Source organism: Lepidochelys olivacea (assembly GCF_965140295.1).
Source record: "Lepidochelys olivacea isolate rLepOli2 genome assembly, chromosome: 12".
In the NCBI taxonomy this organism is placed as follows: Eukaryota; Metazoa; Chordata; order Testudines; family Cheloniidae; genus Lepidochelys; species Lepidochelys olivacea.
Window position 1 is genome coordinate 18,280,183 of NC_140422.1, and position 27,009 is coordinate 18,307,191.

The following is a 27,009-nucleotide window of genomic DNA, read 5'->3' on the forward strand; positions in this document are numbered from 1 at the left end:
TTATTGCGATAGCAAGGACACATCCAGCTTAATGGGGAAGTGCACCACAGGGCTGGAGAATGCGAGTTACCATAGCCCTGAACAAGCCTCAGATTTTCGCTCAGACTTGGTCAGCGTTAGGTAAGAAGGTGAGGAGAAAACCGTGCAGCAGCAGCAGTAGCAGCACTTGTGTCTTCAGCTCCGCCGCGGCAGCTGCCCTTTGAGTGAGCTGCGAAGCTGCCGCAGGGCCAAGCAAGCCAGAATAGTGACAGCCGCAGCTGAGGCGGGGGGACGAGAGCTGGGCTCGCCTGAGAGGGGTTAGAGGAACAGGGAACAAGGCGAGCGCCGTTCTCTCAGCGCGGGCACAAGCAAACAGACCCCCGCAGCCCCCTCCCTGTCCAGGAGAAGGGGTCAGACCTGAGCGCTTGGACCGGGCTCGCAGCTCCAACATCCTCCAGCTCACGTCTGCCAGATGCAACGCCATCGCGCGGACGCCCCACCACTACTACTCCCCTCCCCGCGCGCCTTTTCCACCGGAACAGACCGAGGCGACAGCACGGCTCTGGCCGCCGTTGTTACCCTGGCCGGCCGTAAACACGCCCACGACACTGTCGCAAATGCGGCGTCTAGTCAGTCCCGGAAGCGAAGAGGGGATTGTGACGGCCCCTCCCCCGTTGCCGTAAGTGATGTTGGCGGAGGCCTGCGAGTGGGTTGGAGGTGCTGGAGGATGGGGCGCTGCTACCTGTTTGGTCTGTCCTTGCTCCTGGGGCTGCTGAGGGCTGGCCGGGGGCTGCAGAACGTCACCGCCCAGCTCTTCGGGGCCGAGGCCTTCGGGACCCTGGTGGCCTTCGGGGACTTTAACTCGGATAAGCAGACGGACCTGTTCGTGCTGAGGGGCGGTGAGTGCTGGTGGGGCTGGGCCCCGGGGGACTGGAGAGTGGGTGGGGGGAGGTGGGCGCCCCGACCGCTAGGAGCAGTGGGGTGGGGTGGGGTGGGGTGAGGTGAGGCTGCCCCCTTAGCAGCAGAGATGGGGCTAGTCCACTGGTTACTGAAACGGCGTGAATGTCATGGATCGTCTCTTCTCTTTTCATACCGCACCTCTCTCTGTGGTCTCTGAGCCCCTCGGCTGGGGAATGGTGCACCCCTCATGGGCAGGCCCATCAATAATGCTTATATAACGTAATAAGGGGGTAAGTACTGGGTGTAACTCTTAAATATTAATGGTCTTGATTCTAACCCAAGTTAATTCCTAATTTTATCTGCGATCATAAAACAGGGTGTGAGTGTTAACAAGTCCTTTGGCCAAGGGCTTCTCATCTCTGTGAAACAATATTCAGAGTAACAGCTGTGTTAGTCTGTATTTGCAAAAAGAAAAGGAGTACTTGTGGCATCTTAGAGACTAATAAATTGGTTAGTCTCTAAGGTGTCACAAGTACTCCTTTTCTTTTTGTGAAACAATATTGACATTTTTGTCAGTCTGGTCAGAGGGAGACTTTTGGACAATATTGTATTATCAGTGGTTTCTGTTCTAAGGCATGTCATTTAATAGTTGTAGTCTTATCCTACAATCAGCATTATACTGAAGGTGCATGTAACAAAAATTAAAGTAATGTTATGTCGTCAAGGGGAATTTGTTCAAGTGGTAGAATGTTTGCTTAGCATGCAACAGGCAGCAGGATTGATGCCCATGTTCTGTGGGCAAATAGAGTGCCCATCTATAAAAAGGGAAATAAGGACAAAATGGGGAATTACAGACCAGTCAATTTAACTTCAGTACCCAAAAAGATAGTGGAGCAAATATTTAAGCAATCAGTTGGCCAACACCTAGAAGATAAAAAGGTGATAAGTAACTGTCAGTATGCATTTGTTAAAAACAAATCAAGTCAAGCGAATCTAATAGCTTTCTTTGACAGGGTAACAAGCCTAATGGGTGGGGGGAAGCTGTAGATATGGTATATCTTGACTTTAGTAAGGCTTTTGATATTGTTTCTGATCACATGACCTTATCAGAAACAAATTAGGGTAATACGGTCAAGATAGAGCTACAGTGGGTGCATAATTGATTGGAAGACCGTTCACAGAGAGTAGTTATCAGTAGTTCACAATCAAGCTGGAAGGGCATATTGAGTGGGGGTCCTGCAGGGATGAGTTCTGGGTCCGGTTCTGTTTAATATCTTCATCAGTGATTTAGATAATGACTTAGAGAGCATACTTACAAAGTTTGCGGATGCTACCAAGATGAGAGGAGTTGCAAGTGCTTTGGAGGATAGGATTAAAATTCAAAATGATCTGGCCAAACTGGAGAGATGGTCTGAAGTAACGAGGATGAAATTCAATCAGGACAAATGCAAAGTTCTCCACTTAGGATGGAACAATCAGTTGCACACATATAAAATGGAAAATGACTACCTAGAAGGAAGTACTGCGGAAAGGGATCTGGGGGGTTATAGTGTATCACAAGCTAAATATGAGTCAACAGTGTAACACTGTTGCAAAAAAAGCAAATATCATTTTGGTATGTATTAGCAGGAGTGCTGTAAGCAAGACACGAGAAGTAATTCTTCCATTCTACTCCATGCTGATTAGGCCTCAGCTGGAGTATGGTGTCCAGTTCTGGGTGCCACATTTTGGGAAAGAGATCGAGAAATTGGAGAAGGTCCAGAGAAGAGCAGCGAAAATGATGAGAGGTCTAGAAAACATGACCTGTGAGGGAAGATTGAAAAAAAAAATGTTTGTTTAGTCTGGAGAAGAGAAGGCTGAGGGGGGACATATCAGTTTTCAAGTACATAAAAGGTTGTTACAAGGAGTAGGGAGAAAAATTGTTCTCTTTAACCTCTAAGGATAGGACAAGAAGCAATAGGCTTAAATTGCAGCAAAGGCTGTTTAGGTTGGACAGCAGGAAAAACTTCCTAACTGTCAGGGAGATTAAGCACTGGAATAAATTGCCTAGGGAGGTTGTGGAATCTTCATCATTGGAGATTTTTAAGAGCAGGTTAGACAAGCACCTGTCAGGGATGGTCTATATCAGGGGGCTGGACTAGATGACCTCTCAAGGTCTCTTCCAGTTCTACTATTCTGTGACTTTCCTAAGGCGTAGGAGAAATCTCAAGCGGTGATCATTTTTGTCTTGCTCCTCTGAGGCTTGAAACCATTTACAGCACCTTTTTTGAAAGAACTCTTTAAACACACATGCTTAAGAATTTTAAAATCTTATTAAATACTGTAAGATCATTTAAATTTATTTTTAAATAAACTTAGTGATTTTGAAATGAACTAAATATCTAACTGTGAAGACAGAAAATATACAACATGGGTTGTGGCAAGGCAAGCTTACTTATTGGTCTTGCTAATATATTACCCTATTGTGGGAAGAAGCATCTCTGAGGCTCATAGAGTAAATCACTTTTCATTCAGCTTTGGCCTTTTGAGGTTGCCTTGGGATTCTAGTCTAAACAAACTCTTGGTGTCAAATTGTATAATAAGTTATGATGGGAAAGTCCACCTGCTGGGGTTAAATTTCATTTAGGCCACACAACAGCTGCCAAATTGTAACAGTGTCCAATCACTACTGCATATTTAGATCAGAATCAAACTACTGATGTTGAGATGAAAGACTTGTTTTCATGCTAAAAAAGGACATTTGGAAATCATGGATACATACAAATGGCAAAATACATAGTTTTCTAATCAAATTTCAGTGTCTTTTGCAGATGCCAACTGCCATGTTAAAAATGGAAGCTTTTGTCCTTCACAGCTATAAGATATTTACACTGCAAATGACTTGAGTCATGTTCTGCTCATTCAACTTTTCAGAAAATTGTTCCCAAATGTACAATGGCAGCAGCAAAGGTGTGAATTAATTTCAAAGTTTAGTTGGATTGTTTAAATACTAGCAGTCCTAAACATGGCTGTATGGAAGTACTCAGCTGGACTATGCAGTGAACAAATTTTATTTTAGAGTTAAAAGGAATACTGATAATTGTGTGATTATATTAGAAGATATTTGATGTTTGGCTCATTATTTTTCAGATATATGTATGTAAACATTAAGGTTTTGCATAAGATGACTAACTTATGGTTGCTTCTGCACAGCAGAATTGCATATACATGTTCCTCTTTTCTGGTTAGGCATTATCTGAAAAAGTCCATCTAAAATAAGTAAATATTGCTATTTCCAATTGGATTATTTGAATTCTCTGAACTTAAAATTTCATTGACACAAGGTTTGCAAAATACTAAAATAACACAGCTTTTTTCACTAATAGTTACCTGAAGACCAGTACAAAGAGGGGGTTGGTGGTCTGGCTGCTATGCATTGGAAGTACTGTAACATTAGAGCTCCAGGAGCCGTGCCAGCTCTAATCATTCTCAGGGTACTTTCAGCGGCCAAGTGTTGCTTCTAGAATGCTGTCTTTGGACGCTAATTGAGGGTCCATTTTCTAGACTAGTTTCAAACTAGAGTGACTGCATGATACCTTGATTCCCGCTCCCCTAGATATATGAAAGGAGAAAGAAATTTCTCTTACACCAGAGCTAAACATAAAAGCTGGCGATACCTGTAGCCTACTGTTTTGGTTTGGTTTTTTCAACTCCAGCCTTCAAGTTATATCATCAGAATAGAGAATAAGTCTAGCTGCTCCTATTGCATCAAGAATATTTAGATCCCAAAGTATGCGGGTGCAACAGCACTGCAAAAACCCAAATTTGGCACTTGTATCTAGCCAATTTTCAGACCCAACATCTCTAATTCTACTGCAGAAATAGAGAAGAAATCTAGCTGCTTCCAGTATGTCAAATAAATCCAGACCTTGGTGCAGCAGTACCACAAAAACCCAGAACAGGCACCTGGATCCTTCTGAATCTAGGCAATTTTTGTCCCTGTAGTTTCACTGACTAAATAGAAAACCCAGGATAGCTGCTCTGATTCTGCTGCAAAAACTTGGATCAAGCATCTGGATGTGACTGAAGCAAGAATGTGCGGTTTTTTTGAGTTAAGTTCACTTCCATTTGAAATGCAGCTCATAGTGCCCTGGTGAAAAAATATTCCCCTTCTACCTCTTTTGAAGCAAAAGGAAATGCAGGGCTGGCCTTACTTTGAGGAGAACTGAGGCAGCCGCCTCAGGTACCAGACTGGGGGGGGGGGCACTACTAGGATTCAGTGTAGAAAATTGTGTCTGCTGGTGGTGCATATGTATTCTCTCTGGTCTAGATGCACAGAGATGGTCGAGTGCTGTGCTGGAGGAAGGAGGGCCCAAGAGACGTAACAGGCAGGCAGGAGAAAAGGAGAGAGAGAATAACAGAAAGCAGAAGGAGCTGCAGGCAGAGAACCTCTTATGTACCTCTCTAGCACCCCGAGGAGCCTGGACTGATTAACACCAGCTTCTCAGGGAGCTTCCTGTTTCCTGCTGCTTTCCTGAACCCACTTTGAGGGGAACAGGCAGTCAACTGAAGTAGTAGGAGCCAGTTAGGTCTTAAGACGCTGATATCTTCCCTCACTCAGGCCCTGCTACCAACCTGCTTATTTGTCCCCTTCAATTGACTGTTGAGAGCCACTATAGCTGGCACAGAACAGCAGTCATGACTGAAAGAAGAAAACGCCCCTCTGGGGCAGCATTCAGGAGAAAAAAAGAAAGCAAAGGAAGCTTTTCTATCTAAGGAGGAAGGAGCTCTCCTGAGATACATATACAAATGTTCACGGTGAGCCTTCCGGCCTCAGTGAGGGTGTGAGTGGTGAGGAGATGCCTGATCTTCCAGTTAGTCAGAGTGCAGGTGAATGGCAGCTACTGCCGCATCCATATCTCCATCTCAAATGGATGTAACCATGCACATTCCTGAAGAAAAGTGTAGATCAGAGAAGAGTGTGGTGGAGGCGCAAGAAACAACTTCTGCTGAGTTTAGTTCCTTAAGTCTAGATGATCCAGGACTGTGGACACTCTTGAGCAGTAGCCTGAGGGACTTCCCTGTACTGCATGGGCCACAGCAAGTGAAAAACTTCATGTTCCCCAAAGACGACGAAAATAGAAGTTTCTATCCAACACATTACTGGTGTGAAATCCCCAATGGTGACAAAGTGGAGAGGCCATGGCTTATGTGTGCAAAAACCCAGAATGCCTCATACTGTTTTTGTTGCAAACTCTTCCAGTCTATTGTTCCAGCCACATTGGGTTCTACAGGAAAAAAGGACTGGAAGAAACTGGCTAGAAATCTGGCATGCCATGAGAAGGCAGCAAATCACCAGAGAGCATTCCATAGGTGGAAAGAGCTTGAGATGAGACTAAGGTTAAAGGCCACCGTAGATGACCAGCATCAAGAAAAGATTGCATCAGAGTCTCTTTACTGGCAAAATGTTCTGAAAAGGCTCGTTGCCATTCTGAGAGTAAAACTTAGCACTGCGTGGCACTTTAGATCAGCTGTATGTGCCAAACAATGGAAACTTCCTTAAAATTGTGGAGCTGATGGCTGAGTTTGATGCTGTACTCCAGGAGCATCTGAGGAGAGTCACCACCCAAGAAATGTACACTCAGCACTACCGTGGAAAAAAAAATTCAAAATGAGATCACACAGTTACTGGCAACAAAAGTCAAACAGAAGATTGTGGCAGATCTGAAGTCAGCAAGATATTAGTCTGTTGTTCTGGACTGCACACCTGACATCAGCCATACGGAACAAATTACTTTAATGGTGCGTTTTGTAACAACAACAGAACCCAGTGAAAATGTCCCTGCAACGGTGACTGTCAGAGAGCATTTTCTAGAATTTATTGACATTGATGATACTACAGGAGCTAGTGTGGCAAATGTGCTTCTTAGAAAGCTGGAAGATACAGGAATTGTGATAGCTGACATGAGAGGTCAGGGCTACGCTAATAGTACCAACATGAGAGGAAAGAAGAGAGGAGTGCAAACACAGGTCCAAGAGTGATACCCTCGAGCTTTTTTTGTCCCATGCAGTTCTCATTCATTGAACTTGGTGGTCAGTGATGCAGCATAAGTTTCTAGTGAGGCTTCTGAATTTGTTAATGTGATTCAAAGCATCTGTGTATTTTTCTCTGCATCAATTCATCGATGGAAAATTTTGAAGCAGCATCTGGGAACATCCTCTCTGACACTGAAATCACTGAGTGCCACGTGATGGGAAAGTCGAGTGGAGGTGATAAACCCTATCAAACGCCAAATTGGGAAGATAGATAATGCCATAATTGCCATTATGGAGGATAATGCTATGACAGGAACTGTTTGTGGGAGAACAGTGGCAGAGGGAAATGGAATCACCAGAAACATACATAACTTCAAATTTCCACATGGCTCAGTGTTGTGGCATGAAATACTGTTTGAAATAAATGTTGTAAGCAAGAGACTCCAAGGGATTGGTCCTGCTTTGAGCAGGGGGTTGGACTAGATGACTTCCTGAGGTCCCTTCTAACCCTGATATCCTATGATTCTAGCTGTTGACCTTGATATATCTGGAGCAATGGAACAACTGGACAAAGCAAGATGAGGGATTTCAAAACATTCTTAAGAATGCACAGAAGCTGGCAGAGGAACTTTATACTGAAGCTATCTTCCCACCCATTCAAGAATACAAGAGTCACCGAAGAAGAAGACATTTTGATTACGAGGCACGGGATAATCCTATAAGAGACCCCAAACAACAATTCAAAGTTGAATTCTTTAACCGAGTGCTAGATTGTGCAATAGAGTCAGTTGAAGTGTTTCATGCAGCTCAGGAAACACAGCAGTATATTTGGGATGGTGTATGATATTCCAAAACTCCTCACTATTCCTGAAGAATGCAGTGCAGGGCACTAGAGACAGTGTTGACACATGATGACATGCACAATATTGATGCGAGTGATTTAGGTGATGAACTGAAAGCCCTTTCAAGATACATTTCAGCAGGATCAACTCCAAAGGCTGTTCTGGAATATATGTGCACAAATAAGATGACCACCCTCTTTCCAAATGCTTTTGTTGCTCTGTGCATACTTCTAACACTTTCTGTAACAGTTGCCAGTGGAGAACGCAGCTTCTCCAAGCTGAAATTAATAAAAACACATCTACGCTCTACAATGACGCAGGAGAGGCTGGTCGGCCTTGCAACCATCTCAGTAGAGCACGAGCTGATCCAGACTGTGGACCTTTAGGAAGCAGTTCAAATCTTTGCAACCAAGAAGGCACGGAAAGCACCACTTTGATTATTCAAACAGATAAAAATGCCAGTGTTTACCATGCAGACAAGAAAAGTTATGTTTGCTGTTCAGGCATTTGAAAGTTAAGTGTTACTTACAATTTTTGAACAGGGTATTTTAAGTTGTTCTCCTTTATTGGGTAGGTAGCAGAGCAGTACCATGAGAGTTGTAGAACAGGAAGAAGAATTGAGACCTTTCAAAGTTTTGGCCCAAGCGAGGAGGCATGGGGGCATCATTTCAGCTCCCCTCCTCAGGTGCCAAAATGTTGTGGGCCGGCCCTGAAGAAATGAGACTTGGTCACCTTTGAATATTTTTTCTTCATTAGCTGGGAGGAGCAATTATATTTGGAGTGCAAACCATCTCAACCATACCTTGTTAAATATTGTGTTCATTCTCATAAAACCAGTATCTAATAGGGTTTATTCGTTCATTTAATGCTATATATTTGCTTCCTTTTTAGGTAATGAATTACTTATCTTTCTGGCAGACCAAAAGGAGCCCTATTTTAAACCCAAAGTCAAGTTGTCAATGTAAGTATTGATACATAATATCTTGATGATGATGTGATGGAAGCATTCATTTTGGTTAAGACTGACTGAATTGGAAGCAAGATTCGGTGGGAGCATGATTAAGATTCTTTCTGCGTTGTTTTTTTGTCTGTTTAAGTGTATGATTCAGTTTGTTTGCTAGAATTCAAGCTTAAACTTGAAAGATGAGTTTGCTTAATGATGTCAGGAAAGGCCATTTGGTATTTTCTGTACTTGCCTAAATTTTATGCATCCTCTGAGAGAAGTTGGGGAAATAAGAACTTCGTAATCTATAGGGTTTATGTTTAGTTAGATACATTCCCCTCTCAGCTTCACTTATTTAATAGAGAATATGGGCCTTATTTCCAGTTCCTATGCAAATGCCCATCTACTGTGTGCACAGAAAACTGAATATCCTTATTTACATCTTTCATATGTGCATGTATGTGCATAACTGTATATGAGTTTGAACAAACTGAGTACTCATGCACAGAATAGGCACACATTTGCACATGCCAACACATGAGTACGGGTGCACTGACATTCAAGCTTCTCATTTAGAAACAAAGCCCAGATACTCAAGGAACAATGTGTGTGTGGACCAAAAGAACGACAGCAGAAAACAAAAGATAGTATGTGAGAAGGAATAAGACACAACAAAGGAGAAAAGATGGGGCTTTCTGAAGCCCCAATCTACAGCTTCGGTCCCAACTGCTTAGACATCATGTTTTATGATCTAGCTACTGGGATCAAACTAGAAGGTTTCCTTGTGTCTATACTAGAGCTTTTAGGGGCCCGCAGTGATAAGTTGCTATACTGTGGGACTAGTAAAGTTTTGCAAGTACTGGGGAGTGTGGGAAGAGTGTCTGCCAAGACTTAGGGCTAAAACTTTCATTCTACAAAATTTCATGTAATATACCCATTGCAAAAAGAAAAGAAATTATTAGTCTATGGATGTTCAATATTTTAGGGGACAACAGATTTTAATCTCACATCCATTTGCACATTTAAATGTTTAATTTTATAATTGTAGAAATCAGGATGTCATAACCAGTGTGGTTCCTGGAGATTATGATGGTGATTCACAAATGGATGTCCTCCTGACAACACAACCACAAAATCATGTCACCGATGAACTATCAGTTATTATTTTCTGGGGACGCAATCAAACATTAGGTAAGTTGGTGCTATTGTTAACTTAATTATTTTTTTATTATTTATAACTTACTAGACAACATAACCATTATTTGTTTATAACAGAAATACTGATTAAACATCTATAGCAGATCTGCAGTTTCACATCTGCATAAAATTTTGTAGTAGAACTACAGTGGGTAGGAGGGTAAAAAAATCAGTCTCTTTATTGTGGAGTAGCAATAGCCAACTCACAGTTCAAGTTGGAGCTATTTTCTTAATATAAACCTTATTTTCTCTACCCCCCCCCATCCCTTCTTGCTGCCTCTACCTCCTCCCAACTCCCCCGCATCGACAAGAATAATTATTTTTATCCTAGGCTAAAGTTTATCTCGGGAAGATGCGTAAGAAATAGGATACAGTGTTATGAAAATTTATCTCTCCTTCATTTGTCAACATTATGCTAACATTTTTGGGCTCATGACATTTAATAAAATGGTTTGGTTTAGAAATTCCAAGTTGTTCAATTTTTGTTGACCTTGCTGAGAAGCAGCTTTTACGGGGAAGGTTTGGGGAGGGATGGGAAGGCTAAAGAGTCTTTAAGTGCCTTAAAAGCAATATTTAAACAATCAATATTAAAATATTTGTGAAGTATAAATCGAGCTACTACTGACTTCAAGTAGTGTTGCTGCCGGGCTGAGTTACAAGTGCGGGTAATGGATTGTGAAGTAGCAGACTGTGGAAATGGGTTGGAGCATGTCCAGGAAAGGACATGAGATGACCAGAGGATTTGGGAGGAATATGAAGGGTTGACATGGAGTGAGGTACAAACAGGAAGATGCAGGCCTCCTTGCCAGTTGGCTGAGAGGGGATTTAGGGGACCTTGAAAGCTTGGAGAATGAGAGGCATAGAATGGTGTTAATGGAGAGGTTATATACCTACAGGAGATAGAAGGTGTAGAAGATGGAAGGGCAGGGTACTAGTGCACGCCCAGGAAGTGGGGGACAGAAGATGGGTCCAAATGAAAGTGCAGGGTGAAAGGAAACAATATAACTGACTGCTTTGAGCAGGGATGGACAGAGATATGCCAGGGACAGCTGGATGTAGCGTTTGAGAGGTCTGTGGGGGGAGCAGTGCTGGACACCCAGCCAGTTTACACTTCCACATAGTCTCCTCGTTAATAATTACTCCTTCCAATTTACATTGTGCTACAGTCTTAAACAACACACTGAATAAAGAAAAGAAGTACTTGTGGCACCTTAGAGACTAACAAATTTATTTGAGCATAAGCTTTCGTGAGCTACAGCTCACTTCATCGGATGCGTTCAGTGGAAAATACAGTGGGGAGATTTATATACACAGAGAACATGAAACAATGGGTGTTATCATACACACTGTAAGGAGAGTGATCACTTAAGATGAGCTAATACAAGCAGGAGAGCGGGGCGGGGGAGGAAGAAAACCTTTTGAAGTCACCTACTACAGGACAGGCCCAACAAAGAAAATAACAGAATGCCACTAGCCATCACCTTCAGCCCTCAACTAAAACCTCTCAAACGCATCATCTAGGATCTACAACCTATCCTGAAGGACGACCCATCACTCTCACAGATCTTGGAAGACAGGCCAGTCCTTGCTTACAGACAGCCCCCACAACCTGAAGCAAATACTCACCAGCAACCACAGAATAGAACCACTAATCCAGGAACCTATCCTTGCAACAAAGCCCGTTGCCAACTGTGTCCACATATCTATTCAGGGGACACCATCATAGGGCCTAATCACATCAGCCACACTATCAGAGGCTCGTTCACGTGCACATCTACCAATGTGATATATGCCATCATGTGCCAGCAATGCCCCTCTGCCATGTACATTGGGCAAACTGGACAGTCTCTACGTAAAAGAATAAATGGACACAAATCAGACATCAAGAATTATAACATTCATAAACCAGTCGGAGAACACTTCAATCTCTCTGGTTACTCGATTACAGACCTAAAAGTCGCAATATTACAACAAAAGGACTTCAAAAACAGACTCCAAGGAGAGACTGCCGAATTGGAATTAATTTGCAAACTGGATACAATTAACTTAGGCTTGAATAGAGACTGGGAGTGGATGGGTCATTACACAAAGTAAAACTATTTCTCCATGTTTATTCCCCTTCCCCCCCCCCCCCCCCCCGTGTTCCTCAGACGTTCTTGTCAACTGCTGGAAATGGCCCACCTTGATAATCACTACAAAAGGTTTTCTCTCCCCCCAACCCCCCCGCTGGTATTAGCTCATCTTAAGTAATCACTCTCCTTACAGTGTGTATGATCACACCCATTGTTTCATGTTCTCTGTGTATATGTCTCCCCACTGTATTTTCCACTGAATGCATCCGATGAAGTAAGCTGTAGCTCACGAAAGCTTATGCTCAAATAAATTTGTTAGTCTCTGAGGTGCCACAAGTACTCCTTTTCTTTTTGCGAATACAGACTAACACGGCTGCTACTCTGAAACACTGAATAAAGAATACTTTTCAGGTACATTTTGTGCATATGTTATATCTGGACAAGTTTTTGTCCCAACGGGTTCAGATTATCCTTATTAACCATATTTTCATATGCTTCAATCTACGTTTTAGTATTATTTTATAAGATTACTAACCTAGGTAGAAATGGACTTTTGTAGTAAGGGTTATTTTTGTAATTTTGTTGAGCCCCCACATTGCTATAGATGGTAAGTTCCAGAGTTGGGTCTCTGAATTGCCTTTCTTCTTTGTGCTGGCAATTAAAATTTACATGGAGTTCAAAGCTGTCAGTTATATTGTTTGTGCTGAAGGCTGGCTGCGCTTTTGATGATCTGTACACTAGCCCAACAAACAAAATCACTAAATAGCTTTGGAAGACCTAAAGTTAATAAAGAATATAGTATAATGAGGGCTGGGTGTCTTAATGTCATAAAATGTGTGCAATTTAATCAAGTGAATGCTTTCTCTGTTTTCAGATTATAATCGTAAGACTGTGTTAAATAAAACTTTTCATGATGAGCCTCTAATTATGGAGTAAGTATGTGTGGCATCTTACCTTGAACAAAACTTGCAGAAATAAATTAGAACATAAATGTTAAATATTAAAAAATATTTAACATTTAAGTGTTTAGTTTATTTAACAATGTCAAATTAAAACACCTAATATCTTAAGTCTGAAATGTGCCCGATATTAAAAACACAACATGAAATCATCCAGGCTGTAGGTTGTCGCATTTCCTCGAGGTGAAGTCTCATGACTTGCTGCCTCTAGACCAGGCATTTAGGCTTCAATTTACTGTGATCACCTCAATAGATTGGTCTTTAATTCTACATCTGCAGTCCTCGTCTCTCAGGGACAGTGACAGGGTTAACAAAATGACTGGCCAGTGTTCATAAAACCAAGTATTTATTCAGAACAAAAGCATTACAGAGAAAACAATAAACAGCTTACATGCATGCTTACCAGATAATACTTGGCCGCTACATAGGACCGTGGTAGGTTTCGTAGTACTCCAGGTCCTCTCATGAGGTCTGTATCTCTTGTCACAGTCTCATGTCAGTGCTTGGATGCAGTGAGAGTAATCTCTCCATGTAGCCAGATAGTCACTTTATACTGTTTGTTTGCCCAGGTGACATCAATCAGATCAGTTCATGCAGTTTTCCCCAGGGTGGAGGTTTCTCTAGACTTGTTACAGGCCTACTGATTCGCATTAATTATCCCTGTCCCTGCCAAGTGATCTTAGTTCCTGCAGGAAACTCCTGTACCTCCCCCAGTGGAGCTAGAATATAATCCCTAGACCAAACAGATACATATTACATGTATAAAGTAGATACTATAGTCTTTGGATATTCCATGCATCTGTCATACTACTTATGTCATCTTTGCAACCTCAAATAAACAGCCCTTCTGCACAGTCACAGTGATTGGTGAACTCAAATTTCATGTTTGCTGAGGCTGTTTACTTCAGAGTATGTTGTAGGAAAGGTTAAAAGTCCTCATTGACCTAGGAGAAGCAGGGAGGCTACCACAACTGATAAGGACTGTGGGGAGATTAAGGTAGGACAGTGGAGAAGACAGGCGCAGAGATCTGCTAAAAGGATGGTGGCTGGTAGGTAATCATTCTAATAGGTCTGGTTAGGGTAGGGATTGTGGGCATGTTGATTTAAACTTTCCCTTTACATTTTAGTAGTTTACGCTTAACACAGTACTGCACTGTATTTGCTTCTCTCCAACCCCCCCCCCCCCACCTCTTCCCCCGTTGCTTCCTGATTGCATAGTTCTGGTTCTAACTGAGGTGTGTGGCTGACCAGTCAGTCTGTAACTCTGTTCATAACTCTGATGTTCTACTGTAGTGCAGACTAGAACTGAATCTTCAGAGAAGAATGCACAGAATCAAGTTTTTCAATTCTTAGAGTCCCAAATACAAAGGGATGATTTAGAATAGTCAGACTGAACATTTTTAATAAAGGATAAGATGACACAGCTTGTTTTTCACATTTTCAGCTTCAATGGTGATTTAATTCCTGATGTCTTTGGTGTCACAAACGAGTCAGATAGGCCTCAGATACTGATAGGCAGGTAAGCTAAAATGTTTACTTATTTATTAGCATGTAACATGAATGTTTATATCAGTTGTTGGCACACCCAATTCTACTGTAAGTGTAAGTGCATGAAATTTCCATGTTGAGCGGGTGGTGTATAGACATGGAGCTCTTGTGTTGGCCCTCTTCCTCTTGATATCTTAAGGAGCAATGTTCTGTGTACTCTGTGGCACACAGGATCTAATTTCTGTGCACTTCTGTGTAATAAACTAGAAATTCTGTGGCGGTTTCAAGAACCTAAAACTTGAGTAACGGTGGCTGGTATGAGAAAGTACATGGTGGTTTCTTGCAACTACACCTCTACCCCGATATAATGCTATCCTCCGGAGCCAAAAAATCTTACTGCGTTATAGGTGAAACCAAGTTATATCGAACTTGCTTTGATCCACTGGAGCGTGCAGCCCCTCCCCCCCGGAGTGCTGCTTTACCACATTATATCCAAATTTGTGTTCTATTGGTCACATTGTATCGGGGTAGAGGTGTATTATGGTGTACAGTGGTAATGAATTCAATTTCATTTATTTTTATTATGGTAGAACATAGATGCCAGAGTCTTTTTGATTGGTGCTGTGCAAATATGTAACAAAAACCTGTCATCTGTGTACACACTGAAGTCTATAACTTATATTTGGCCTAATACACTCCAAGATTCCATTCATGTAAATGCAAAAGTATGTCGGAAGATACCAGTGTGCTGTTCATTAGTGATTAGGGAACAGACATGAAAAATGTGTGCAATATTTTTCATGTGCTCAGATTGAGGCATAAAGTATGTATAGTTTTGACATACACAGAGGTACACTTGGCTGGTTCAGGGATTAATAGTAAAATATTGCCTAAAGATGAAATTAGTTCCTGATATTGTGTTGCCTAAAGCCTTTGGAACAAATTTTAACTGAGTGAATGCTGTTGGGGTTTTTGTTTACACCAATTACTGTTGGACTAAGTCTATAATTGTCTTGTTTTCTTTTCCTCCCTTCCACTTACTTGTTGGTTCCTTGTGGGAGTAGTCTCCTGTATAAGAATAGGCTGGGGCTCTCTGCACCTTCCGCCTACACTACAGCAAAGAGATCAAATGCACAATATGAAAATATTAAGTTTTTTCCATTTTTTATTTAATTTTAATTGCTTTTAAATATCCAGTACTAATTCCCGTGCAGTAATACCTTGTTGAATTTTAGCTTTTGAAATAGCTGTATTTAAGCAAGAGGCAATTTACAAGAGAACATTTACTTCCAAATTTGTGGGGGTTTTGTTTTGTTTTAAAAGCTTTATCTGACTCCTTTTTAAATACTGTTATGTGGGTGTGGTGATGTTGGGAGAATGTATGCATCAGAATTAAGTTAACTGTTCCATATTTATTCAGTTATGGTTTATATCTTCCTTTTCCTAATCTTATATATTTGCAGGGAAGACCACTTGACTTAATTACCCCAAGACTGTTCTTTAACCTTTTATATTTTTTTTTAGGGTTTTCTATAGCACCTATCATTATAGTATCTAATGTTCACCAAGTCAAATATGTCTGCATGGAGAAACTATTATGTGTAAGAGGGTATATGTCTAGGGTCTTGAATGGTAAGTATTTGGGGTGACTAGTCTCTTCTCCCCTTCTCCATGTTACCCTGGCTACACTCTATATTTAGTGTGCTAGTTCTATAAGAGCTATTGCAAGTATGTCTCAACCTGGGAATCACACCCCAAATACTTCAAGAAAACCAATAGTAAAGAACTGCATTATTTTTCTTTGGGAATTCAGATTAAAAACCCCAAGTTTCAAATGCAGACCTATCCTAAAAGAGCAGAGATCTATCAAGGAAGAGAGATGCATTTTTCCTCAGGATTAGAGCAGCAATGAGAAAATAAAAGTCCTTTTCTGTATTTCTCTAACTGCAAACTTATAGTTGGGTGTCTGGTGGTTAGAATTTCAAGAACAGTGGAACAGAATATGAATCTCTTCAACAAAAAGCTGGTTTCAGTATAAGACTTGCTAGTGAATACTGGAATAAAAATTTAAACTTTATCTGGGATTTCTGGTTATACCCTGAGCAAAGGACTTTCTTGGTGATTAGAAGATGTTGTAGACATGGCTAATATAGCAAAAGCAGGATAAAAGCACATGCATCCCCATCAGATAGTAGAGAAGGTTTAAAAAAATAAAATGCCTATAGGGAAAATGAGAATGAGAGGTTAGCTAAGAAAACTAATAGTAAAGAACTGTTTTTTCTTTTTCTTTGGGAATTTAGATCAAAAACCTGTTTGACACAGTATGCTCTCAGTTACTTTAAACATGGTCCTGGTTCTGCAGCTTAACAAGTTGGAGGAGCAGCTCAAAGACCGTTCACCCTTCCAAAGTGCTAGTTTATGAATCCTACCTGGCGAAGAAAAGGATCACTTCAGCTAGTAATACCTACTATGACTGGGACTTACCTGGGACATAAATTCGAGTCATTCTGGGTTACTAGCATAATCCTTCCATGAACAACTGTTAAGCAGGGTATATAGAGCCTACACTTCATGTTCTTTATGAAATTATATGTGGAAAGTATTCTGGTTTCTAGATAGAGGAACTTCATTGAAGACAGAAAGTCTGAAGTCTGTATAGAATAGGGATCTCTATAATAGGCAACTAGGCCCAAACTCAGAATTTACACTTTTGCCTTTTACAAGAGTATGGTACAAATTGGGAAGATAGCAGAACTGGATTTTAAGGAGAGAATTGAAGGAGGAAAGAGAAGCTACATGGCCTATGTGATCAGGGAATTTATTCTGAGGTTAGGGGACAGCATGCATGGGGACCAAGGTGATTATTGGAGGTGAACGTGAAGGAACTGTGAAGTTAAAAAGCAGCTGCTTGTAGGTCATGACCAGGAAAACTTGGAGATGATCAAAGATGTAGGTAGAGGCAAAATTATATAGAGCTTAGAAGGTAGGGCAAAGTTTTTGAATTGGAAGCAGAAAGAGAGAAGTTAACGAAAGGAGGGGTTAGAGTTGGCTGAACAATGTGACTTTCGGTTGTGACTGGAGAGGTACTCGGGAGAGATGCAGCACAGAGAAGGCTTGAGTAATGTAACTTGTTTCATATTTACATCAGATTCGTTTTGCACATCATTCATACTCAGATCAGATTCATTTTGTACTTACTTTCAGTTTTTAAAATCCATAATTACTTAGTTTATAACTTGCAACAAGGTATAAAACCAACAACTTTTGGGTAATGAACTTCACAAATTTAAAAATAATTAACGATAAGTGCATTAAAATTCTCTAGCCGGTCCTACACTTAACTTCAATGAGTTGAGCTCATCAAAGTTTTATGCACATAAAAGTTTCATGCTTCAGTACTTTGACTGGTTGGCGATCTAAGCTAATGTTCTTTTTGCGTGGTCCATACTGCTCCTTGTAACTTGCAAAACTCTTAACATCCAGAGTTCCTGGATAACCCAAATTAGCTCTGGTTCTCACTTCTACTTCTCTTCTGTAGGATTCCTGAGCTCTGCAGAAGGTGGGGGAGTATCAAAAGTTGTGCAGCAGAAAAGCAGCAGAGACAGCCCACTGTTGTGGGGGGCTCAGGATTTCCTCAGGAGAGGGTTATATATATGCTGCTTTTCTTCTGTGGACCTTAGTCCATCATGGTTTTCTTTGTGAACTCTTTTGAGCTCAGCACATGAAGCTTTCTATGTGAATTGCTAGCAGCCTGGTACATGGGAAAAATACCCAACCCATTGTATATATTCTTTTTTTCTTTTCTTTTGAAGTTTTGTGGACTTTCTTAATTTACAGAGAATACTACAGTAACAAAACAGTCCCACGTGTTTAAAACTGTGGAATTGACCTGACCAGCTAAAGTAATTTATATAAACATTCTAGTACATTTAAATATGAAATATTTAGTTTGTACCCAACAATTTAATTTAAAGTTTTAATTTTCTAAAGAGAATTTACCTGACTGTGCAATTGATATTGCATGATTATGTATAAAGTTTATTTAGTTTGGGTGTAACTCAGTAAAATGAAAAATTTAACACGTTGCCTTCACAAAGGTTGAGGGGAATACCTGTTGAACAACAAGGCTTAACCTATTTGGAAAATCAAGCTGTATTCTCTGCCTATTATATTGCTACCCTGTACAGATACAGACAACATACATCACCTACTATACATTACCAGTGGAGGAAAAGAAATAACTGCTAAACAAGAGTCTAGAATCAGAACATCGATAGCAATGTGGTTCATGAAAGTAGAAATGAACACATCTCACTTTCACAGCTATATTAACTCTGAAAACAATTCAAAATCCTTTTGAAAAGAAAAATGGCCGACACACCCAAGCAGAAAAATTCAAACTTGGTTCCCTCTACAAATAGTAATGTGAGTACTTAGCTTTAGGCACCTATGTACTAATATGTGCATCTTTAGGTCTGATCTTCTGATGTACTGAGTTCTTTCAATTCCTGTCAATTTCATTAGGCATTTAGGACACAGGCTCCTAGATCAGTTGTGCATTACATCATTTCACTGGAACAGCCCCCTCTTTCTGTTCACACCTCTGTTTTTTAGTAGTGTCTGCTTAAATTAAATCACAAGTAATGAATAGCAGTTTTGAGTCTCAGAACGCACTGTTTTTTCAGCTTTTAACTGGAACTTTGTAGTATTATCTAACATCTGATTATTTAGTAGTTTGTATTAATATGAAAATGTACAATGATATTTGCTGCATAGTAAATCCAGATGTAGTTAGTCTCTGACAGCTGTTTGGGGTTTTTTTGTGTATATAATCAACACTGATGCTCATCACTTTAAAAGAAATGGTTTGTTGTGAAGTGTTTTGAATTTCCCTGGGGCATTTTTTAGCTGTTGTGTTAAGAGAAGCCCAATAGAACTAGAGAAGTCAATCAGATTATACCTGTTTCCATAGAAACCGTACATCAGCATTTCTAACTTTCCATCTTCCTGGACCTTAAGCAATGTATAATTAAATAATTTTTTTATTCTTGATATTAGTCTGATACGTTGTTGTCCAAGATAGATAGTAAGAGGTTTTAGCAAATGTGTAACCCATTTACTCAAAATGTAATCATTGCTAGTAGCATCATTTTAATATCATTCTCAATAAGAGCATTTCCTTTTAGTACAGGGTTATTTGAAGATTTCTAGATCTTTTTTGATAAACAAAGAATTACAGTATAGGACTGGAAACAATATTGTGATTATTTTTAAATCCTGCAAATGTATAATTGGAAGTCCTTATGCCCTTCTAAAAGAGAGTTTTTTGACCATTAATCTCAGCTTGAATTTTATCAAGTTGACTTTTATTTAAATCTGAGATTTATGGAACAAAGCCTGCAAATTCCCCCAAGGGTGTTCATGACAGTAAGTGTAACCTTGCAGTGATTATATTGGAAGATTTTATCAGCTTTGTAGGAGAACAGCACAGTTAATATTCTGTGAAGAAATATTTATAACAGCACCTTGGTACAAAGAAATAGATTAATAGTTCAAAAGAAGGTTGAATGTTATAGGTCAGAATATAATCTGTTTGATAATGTTTGGAAAATATAGCTTTATTTTATTTCCTTACAAAACCAATGTTTAGTTTTTAATGGAAAAACTTTAGGCTTGTCATGAAGATTTCAACAGTTCTCCATTTTCTTAATTGTTTTATAGTTCTCTAGAAGTAAATGTTCTGGAATATAATTTCAGTAGATCTGTTTTTAATTGCACAGGATGGTTTTTTCTGTGTTTTGTTTCAAAGTTTCATAGTTAAATCTTAAATCTATGGAAGATACACTTTGGATACTGATATTTGCTGATCTTAACCCTTACAACTACAGACAATGAGAACTATTTTGGGTGTTGGGGAAAACCTAATTAGAGCTATGTTTGAAATAACTGAATCACTACTAACACCCATCATGTAGTGTCTGATTAACATTGAGTTGGATTTTTACCAAATGTAATAGTTAAGACTTCTGCATATGAAAAATAACGTCTTATTCAAACACTGTCCTTTGAAAGGCTTGCCATGCTGGAACCTGAAAGCTTGGAAATATTTGTGGATATTTGTTTGATTGAAAAACATGAACCAGGATGGTGATGTGAGCATTTTAATAAGAGCTTGGAAATAAGCCTGCCTAATTAAACAAACTGCAGCATGAAAGAGCAGAAATGTAGCAAAGAGCAGCTATTCACGGTGAATTAAGGCAGCTATTTTCTATGATCACCTACAGTACAATCTTCAGACAGTTCCATATTAAATACAATTCATATAATCACAGACGTGTTTTTTCTAGTTCTGTTAAATTATGTCTTTGTAGTTTCCACTTGAAAGAAGTATGATCCATGGATAGAAAAGTTTAGTTTTCTGAAGATGGACATGAACAACATGTTTTAATCAAAAACTACTGTAGACAGGGCTTGGTTTTTCTCCCTTTTTATTACACTAATGTGAGCTCAAAGGAGAGCAGGTCACCTTTGCTCTGAATTGTAACTTACCCCCAGAATAGCTTTACAAATATTAAGTCTTTATAGATTGAAGAAGATAGGTGGAGCTGGGAAATGATTTGGAAACCCACTTGAGTGGAACAATGCTTCTGTCTCTCTCATTCAAAGGTAGACTCTTTTAGATAACAAAAAATGAGTCATGCCTGTGGAAAGTAGCAATAAAGAAAGCAACAAATGAAGAGCTTTAAAAGCTAAAACTGCCAGTGTTCTGTATTCACTTTAAATATGGTCCTTATATTATCTGAGTTAGGCGTATGCTGCTTCTTGCAACTCAGTTCTCATTGCTAGATTGTGTCCAGACTTATTTAGAAGTGTAGTATTTATTCATTGAAGAGGAAAAAAGGACAAGACATATGAGGAATGTGGCCTAACTAGGCTGCAACTTCACTAACTTAAGTTGCAGCCTAGGGAAATTATCAGGCAATGACTCTGCTGCATACCTTCTTCCTGTAATCTGCACCATCTGAGGGCTTGTCTGCACTCAGCAATTTACAGTGCTGCAGCTTTCTTGCTGAGGGATGTGAAAAAACACCTGCCCTGAGCGCAGCAAGTTTCAGCGCTGTAAAGTGCCAGTGTAAACAGTGCACCTGCGCTCTGCCGTGACTACACAAACCATGTTAAAGTGCTGCCGCGGCAACACTGTAGCATTGCCAGTGCTATTGTATCAAGTGAAGGAGATACTTTTTCATTGTCTGAGAAATATTCTGATACTGTACCTTGTTCTGACTTGATATGGTGCTATGGTGAGTTATGGTTCATACTTTGGGTAACTTATAACTAACTGCACAGCTTGAATTTCAGACTGGACTGTTGTGACAGATTATTTTATGCTTTCCCAGATCTGTATTCCCATTAATTTTAGTTTGTGCACTTTGTTGCAGCCTGAGTATTTCTTTACCTATTTTCCTAACACATTACTTAGGTAACTAGAGTGGTTCCTGCACATTCATTTTTCTATAACTTAAAATACTGTGTTTCAGCAACTTAACAAATGGCCCTTTCTTCCATGCAGATATGTTGGGCCAAAGTCATCCCCGTGTATTTTTTTTTTTTTAATGTAGGATCTCAATAAATCCTTCTCTTTAAAATGATAGCAAGGGTAAACGTAGGCATATGAGAGAGAAAGGGGTGAAAATGGAACAAAGGAGGGGACTAATATTGCCTTAGTCTCTTTGAATAATAGTTCCAATAATTAAATGTAAAATTAGTTGAAAGCCAGTCCAGTAAGCTAACCCTTGTTCCTGAAACCTCTTAATCCACTGTAACATAACTATACAAAAATCTGTTAAAAGAATGTTAAAGTTGACAAGTCAGGCATTCAAAATTAGGAAGTAATAGAATTAAGCTTGTTCGTGTGTCTGTTATTAACATTAACTCCATTATTTGGCAGCAGTAGTAGGGGTTATGTAACTTCACCAGTGGGTTAACTATGCGGAAGTGGCCCCATTTTATAGACATCATAACCAAGCATAATGATGTGACAGATTCTGTCTAGCATGTGAAGTGAATGAGACTTGGGTTCCTCATTGGAGAACCAGGTTATCTTCACAGCTTCTGCAAGAAGTGACCTTGTGCAACTTATATTTTGTCTGTAAAATGGGGTAGAGTTGGGAGAGACGTAATACTTGCGTTCCTCAGAGGACAGTGATATGGGAACTTGCTCAATGAGTGTGTCTTGTATAGTGCACAGAATTATTATAACCAGTTGGTTGAAAAGACGACGTTCAACTCATGGTGCACCTTTCCCTGAGGATCAGGGAAGGAGGATCAGTTTTATTTGTGTACCATTGTGTGGCCACTGCAGAGCAAGGGCAGATGCACAGTTCAGTTGGAGCGTTCAATAAATGAAGTGTGCAAGCTACTAACAAGTGCTGCTGTGCAAGTAGTGGTTTTCTGCAACTTATACTACTTATTTTTCACTAGACTTGTTCTCAAACAGTTCTCTGAACTCTTTTGCTAAAATTTTAAAATTAGAAACCTGAGGCAGAGACTGAGCATGGAAAACTTCAGCCCAAACAGTTAATGCATGTCAGTTATAAGCAATTATATAAGGATGTCATAATGAAAAATGTTATACAACTTTGATATGTCACTATTCTGTCTATGACTATCAATTAAACTACCAATTAAATACAGCTTCTTATTTGCTTTACACTTTGGCTTTTTTTTGTCTAACTGTGATAGTGAGAGGCTTTCTAATTATGAAAAAAATAGATATTTTTTCAACGGCGCATTGAATAGATTTCAAATAAGAGCACCATATTCTTGTAATGTTTGGAGGCATAATTATACTTTTACAGCCCCATTTCACATGAGACTCTTAAAACAGTTGATAAAAGTTAGTTAAACCTCTCAACGCTGCTGGCAGGTAGCTAGTTAGGGATTATCCCTATTTTACAAATGAAACTGCAGAACATAGAGGTTGTGACTTGACCAAGATCACCAAGGAAATCTGACAGATCTTGGACAAAAACACAGATCTCCTTATTTGCTGTGGTTTCATCATTCATAGTTGTAAAATACTATTTGACTCTCTCTTTTATGAAATGTTGCATTAGGGTTAATGTAACATGGTCATAATTCAATTTGAGAATTTTTAAAATAAATGAACATTGTAATTTGCAAACCTACTTATTTTGAAATCAGTGACTCTTCAGTTGTACCCAAGGCTTCCTGGTAATGAACTCCATTCCATTTCTTGTTATGGATTCTCATGCAGGGTACTCTTAACGGCCTCAGAATAATTTTAATATGTCAGTACCCAGATACTATAGTACCTGTCTGGTCTATTGCTTAATGAGATTATATTACTTTTACTGTGAAAACTCAGTTTTTTAGCAAAACAAATGTGCTTAAACATAAGAGGCACAAACTACTTTTGTCAGCATGTTTATTTCTGGTTTTGTTGATCTTTTGAAATGCCACCAAGGTAAAGACTTCACAAAATAATTTGATTAAAACAGGTTATGAAAGCAAAGCAAGTTTTGTTTGTTTTGATTTGAAATATGGTAAGACTTCTGAAATTATGCTCCATTTCCTTTGGGTGTTTGTAATTCTTCGTTAAGTCTGAATCAAGTTAGTTTAAATAGCCAGGTATTACAAGAAACAAGGTTAAAAGTACCCAAGGTAAGCCATTGTATTGACAGTATTTTAGGTAAATATTGTCAAGAATTTCTCAATATATTAGGAAACCTATAAAAAACCTGAATATTAGTGAAATTTTGCTACAAAAAGCTAGAACTGTGTATTTCAAAATCTTTTAAAGAGTGGTATCAAGGTTGACAAGTCCTAAATCGTAAACACATAAGAATAGCTTTGTTTTCTTTGTCACCCAGGAATTTATCATGGCATCCTGCATTGGACACTAAGAATAAAATGTACATACCGCACTCTCATGCTTTTATAGATTTGAATAGAGACTTCACTGCAGGTGAGTCACAAATATTGTAATGTTTTATTTAATTGCCATAAAGATACTAATCTTGCTTTTAAAAAACAGATCTATTGCATTCAATAATAATAAACAGTAGATTTCTGAGCTGTCAGACAGGAAAGAACAATTACATGATAAAAGGAATGTAATAGACTACAGTATATTCAATTTAATGGATGCCTTATTAATATTATTTCTTTTTAAAGTAACTCGTTACTTGTAATTTACTTTTCTTTACAACTATTATATTATTGATAGCAAGTTTAAATACATTCCAGAAAGTGTCGGTGGTTCAAAAAAGTGTTTTTACAAAGCTTTATAGGTTTTTGAATGCAAGGTACTAACTTCTGTAAATTAAATGGCTCAGTTTTTTTCAAAATGTCTGCCAAATTGAATAAGGGTAGTAAAAGCTTTTAGAAAAGATGTCTCCCAACCAGCACACCTTTCGTCCTTTCTTTCGTCCGTCTTTCCGCTTTAACAAAATGTTGCAACTACAGCTAACTCGAGATGATTTAGTGGCCACTGTTAAAACCACATTTCTTACTCTCCAGTGGTTCTGTCGGTGCTCCTTGTAACTGTGAATACTTGGTTAAAGGTGCCCACTGTCATGGGAAGTTAAAGAGAAACAGTGTCTCTAGTTTGTTTTCTGCAGATAGCTGAAATGTTAGTTCCCCTTGCCACCACCTTCATTGTCACCATCTTGGACAAAAAATAACTTTTTTTGCATTTTAAAAAAGGGAAACTTGAATGTAATCACATCTCTCATGAGATTGGAACCCCTTAACCCACATAAATTTTTAATATAGACATAACGAGATCTGTGATTTGTGAATATGACTGTACACTTCAAGTATGTTGTCAAGTACCAGGTGTAAAATCTTGAGTAGTTAACTGCCTCTGTTGTGGGCTTTCCCTTATCTTGATACTTGAAATATTGATGCTTATGCTTATTTTCATTGCTTAGGGTACCGGATTTAAATGTGACTTGGTGCACAAGGGTTCTATTAACATCTCTTTATCCGTTCCATTTTATATTCTCTATATTGGAGTGTGTTCTACCACTGATGCATGGGCGATTACATGTGAAACTCTCATTTACATTATCTTCTACATAATTCCTCCATTTCTGAATAGAGAATCTTATAATCAACTTAAATTTTAGTGTTTTACAAATGCATATATTATACATAACTTGTCTCAGCTTTACAAATTGTACAGTGTTTTGTATGAGTTTAAATGTAAAATTTAGCTTTAGGTCACCATAATGAGTACATTGTGTAGTACATATGTGACTTATACCTGTTCAAACGCACTCTCACATTCACAGTTAGTCTTGCCTTGGTTCCCTGCATATCAAATGAGTATTGTAATTGCTAGGTTCTCTTTGTAGATGCCTGTATTCCGTTCATAAAGTAACTTTCATAAATGTATGAAATACACTTTTGGAAAAAAGAAGTTAAGAAATGAAAGTGTGGTGGTCTATTTCAATTAGTAATCTGATCGTGAAGGGAAAGAGAAGAGTCGACAGGTTGATTTAAACAATTCCATTCTGAGTCTCAGGTACTAAGTTTTCTGCCCTAGCTCACAGTCAAACGTTTGTTTGCAGTTTTGAAACACTGCTGGACCAGGTCTTTATGTGCGAGACTCAAACTGGAAGAATTAAATACATTAAGTTAGTATGGAGAGTGTGCATTATGTTTCAGCAATGGCCATTTTTGTTCAAAGTATTCTATAAACCTTATGCAATGAATTTTTTATTAGTGTTAAGGCCTATAAACAGTTAACTTGTACGGTGATTATTTTTTAGGGTGGTATATTAAAATCTACGTACAGTATATGGTTTTATTTTTCGACTTCTCTCTCCTAGCCTAGAATAGTCAAATGGCAGGATTAGTTCTTGGCAACACTCAAAATCATATACGGAGGGGAGGTAGCTAATGGAAATGCCCTTAGAGATTCATTCTGTGCTTGGTGGTGGCATATAGACACACATTCCTTTGCTAGCTATAGTAATTTAGCTGGTGCTAGAAACACCATCTATTATTAAGGTTGCCTGATACTTACATTGTATGACCCTGTTTTCAGTTACCTATAACTTTGCCAAACTTAAACTGTTTGGGTTGAAATTTCCAATGCCAGTTATCTTCCACAGGCAGAGTTTTTTGGAAAACTTCAGCCAAAATAGTTTAGCTGTTTCTGAGAATGGAGCAAGGGGAAAATGTTTTACCAATGCTTTTAAAAAAAAAAAAAAAAAAAAAAAAGAAAGAAAGAAAGAAAAAAGTGGCTACCCTTTCTCTGAAAAGCTCTAGTACCTCTATGCTTGGGAGTGGGGACTTGAACTTTCAAAGGAGGGACTGGACTTTGTATCAAAGATGTGCCTTTTGCTGTCCCTGTGAAAATCCACCAACATCTGACCAAGTTCTACCCCTTTGAAAAATAACCATTCACACATGTTCAGTGGGGACTTAAGCCTGGTCTACACTAGGGTGGGGTGATCCATCTAGTCAATTTCAGCTACGAGACTACGTGACCCCTGTTCAATCGATCGCTGCCCGCCTTTCCAGCGGGTAGTGCAGACAAGCCCTTAGATGCTGACAGCTAAGTTCCCTGAAGATTCTATCCA

General features: G+C 39.2%; 2 protein-coding genes across 5 annotated transcripts in view; one reads left to right on the plus strand and one right to left on the minus strand.

Annotated features, from left to right (window-relative positions):
• Positions 1 to 532, minus strand: part of PHKB (phosphorylase kinase regulatory subunit beta) — a 209,590-nt gene extending 209,058 nt beyond the window's left edge. For 2 of the 4 annotated variants that reach the window (XM_084644484.1, XM_084644482.1), the window contains exon 1: positions 397 to 499. In XM_084644484.1, coding sequence (XP_084500610.1) covers positions 397 to 463 — 67 coding nt within the window. In that variant the 5' untranslated portion in view covers positions 464 to 499. Of the gene's footprint in view, positions 1 to 396 lie in introns of all 4 variants that reach the window. The other 2 variants (XM_084644481.1, XM_084644483.1) reach the window with 1 other exon arrangement.
• The window catches only part of ITFG1 (integrin alpha FG-GAP repeat containing 1), a gene marked incomplete at its 5' end in the record, with an annotated part of 215,601 nt that continues 189,043 nt past the window's right edge, over positions 452 to 27,009 (plus strand). The window contains 6 exons of the mRNA XM_084644488.1: positions 452 to 878; positions 8,628 to 8,697; positions 9,728 to 9,870; positions 12,823 to 12,880; positions 14,352 to 14,426; positions 24,289 to 24,383. Coding sequence (XP_084500614.1) covers positions 452 to 878; positions 8,628 to 8,697; positions 9,728 to 9,870; positions 12,823 to 12,880; positions 14,352 to 14,426; positions 24,289 to 24,383 — 868 coding nt within the window. The remainder of the gene's footprint in view (positions 879 to 8,627; positions 8,698 to 9,727; positions 9,871 to 12,822; positions 12,881 to 14,351; positions 14,427 to 24,288; positions 24,384 to 27,009) is intronic.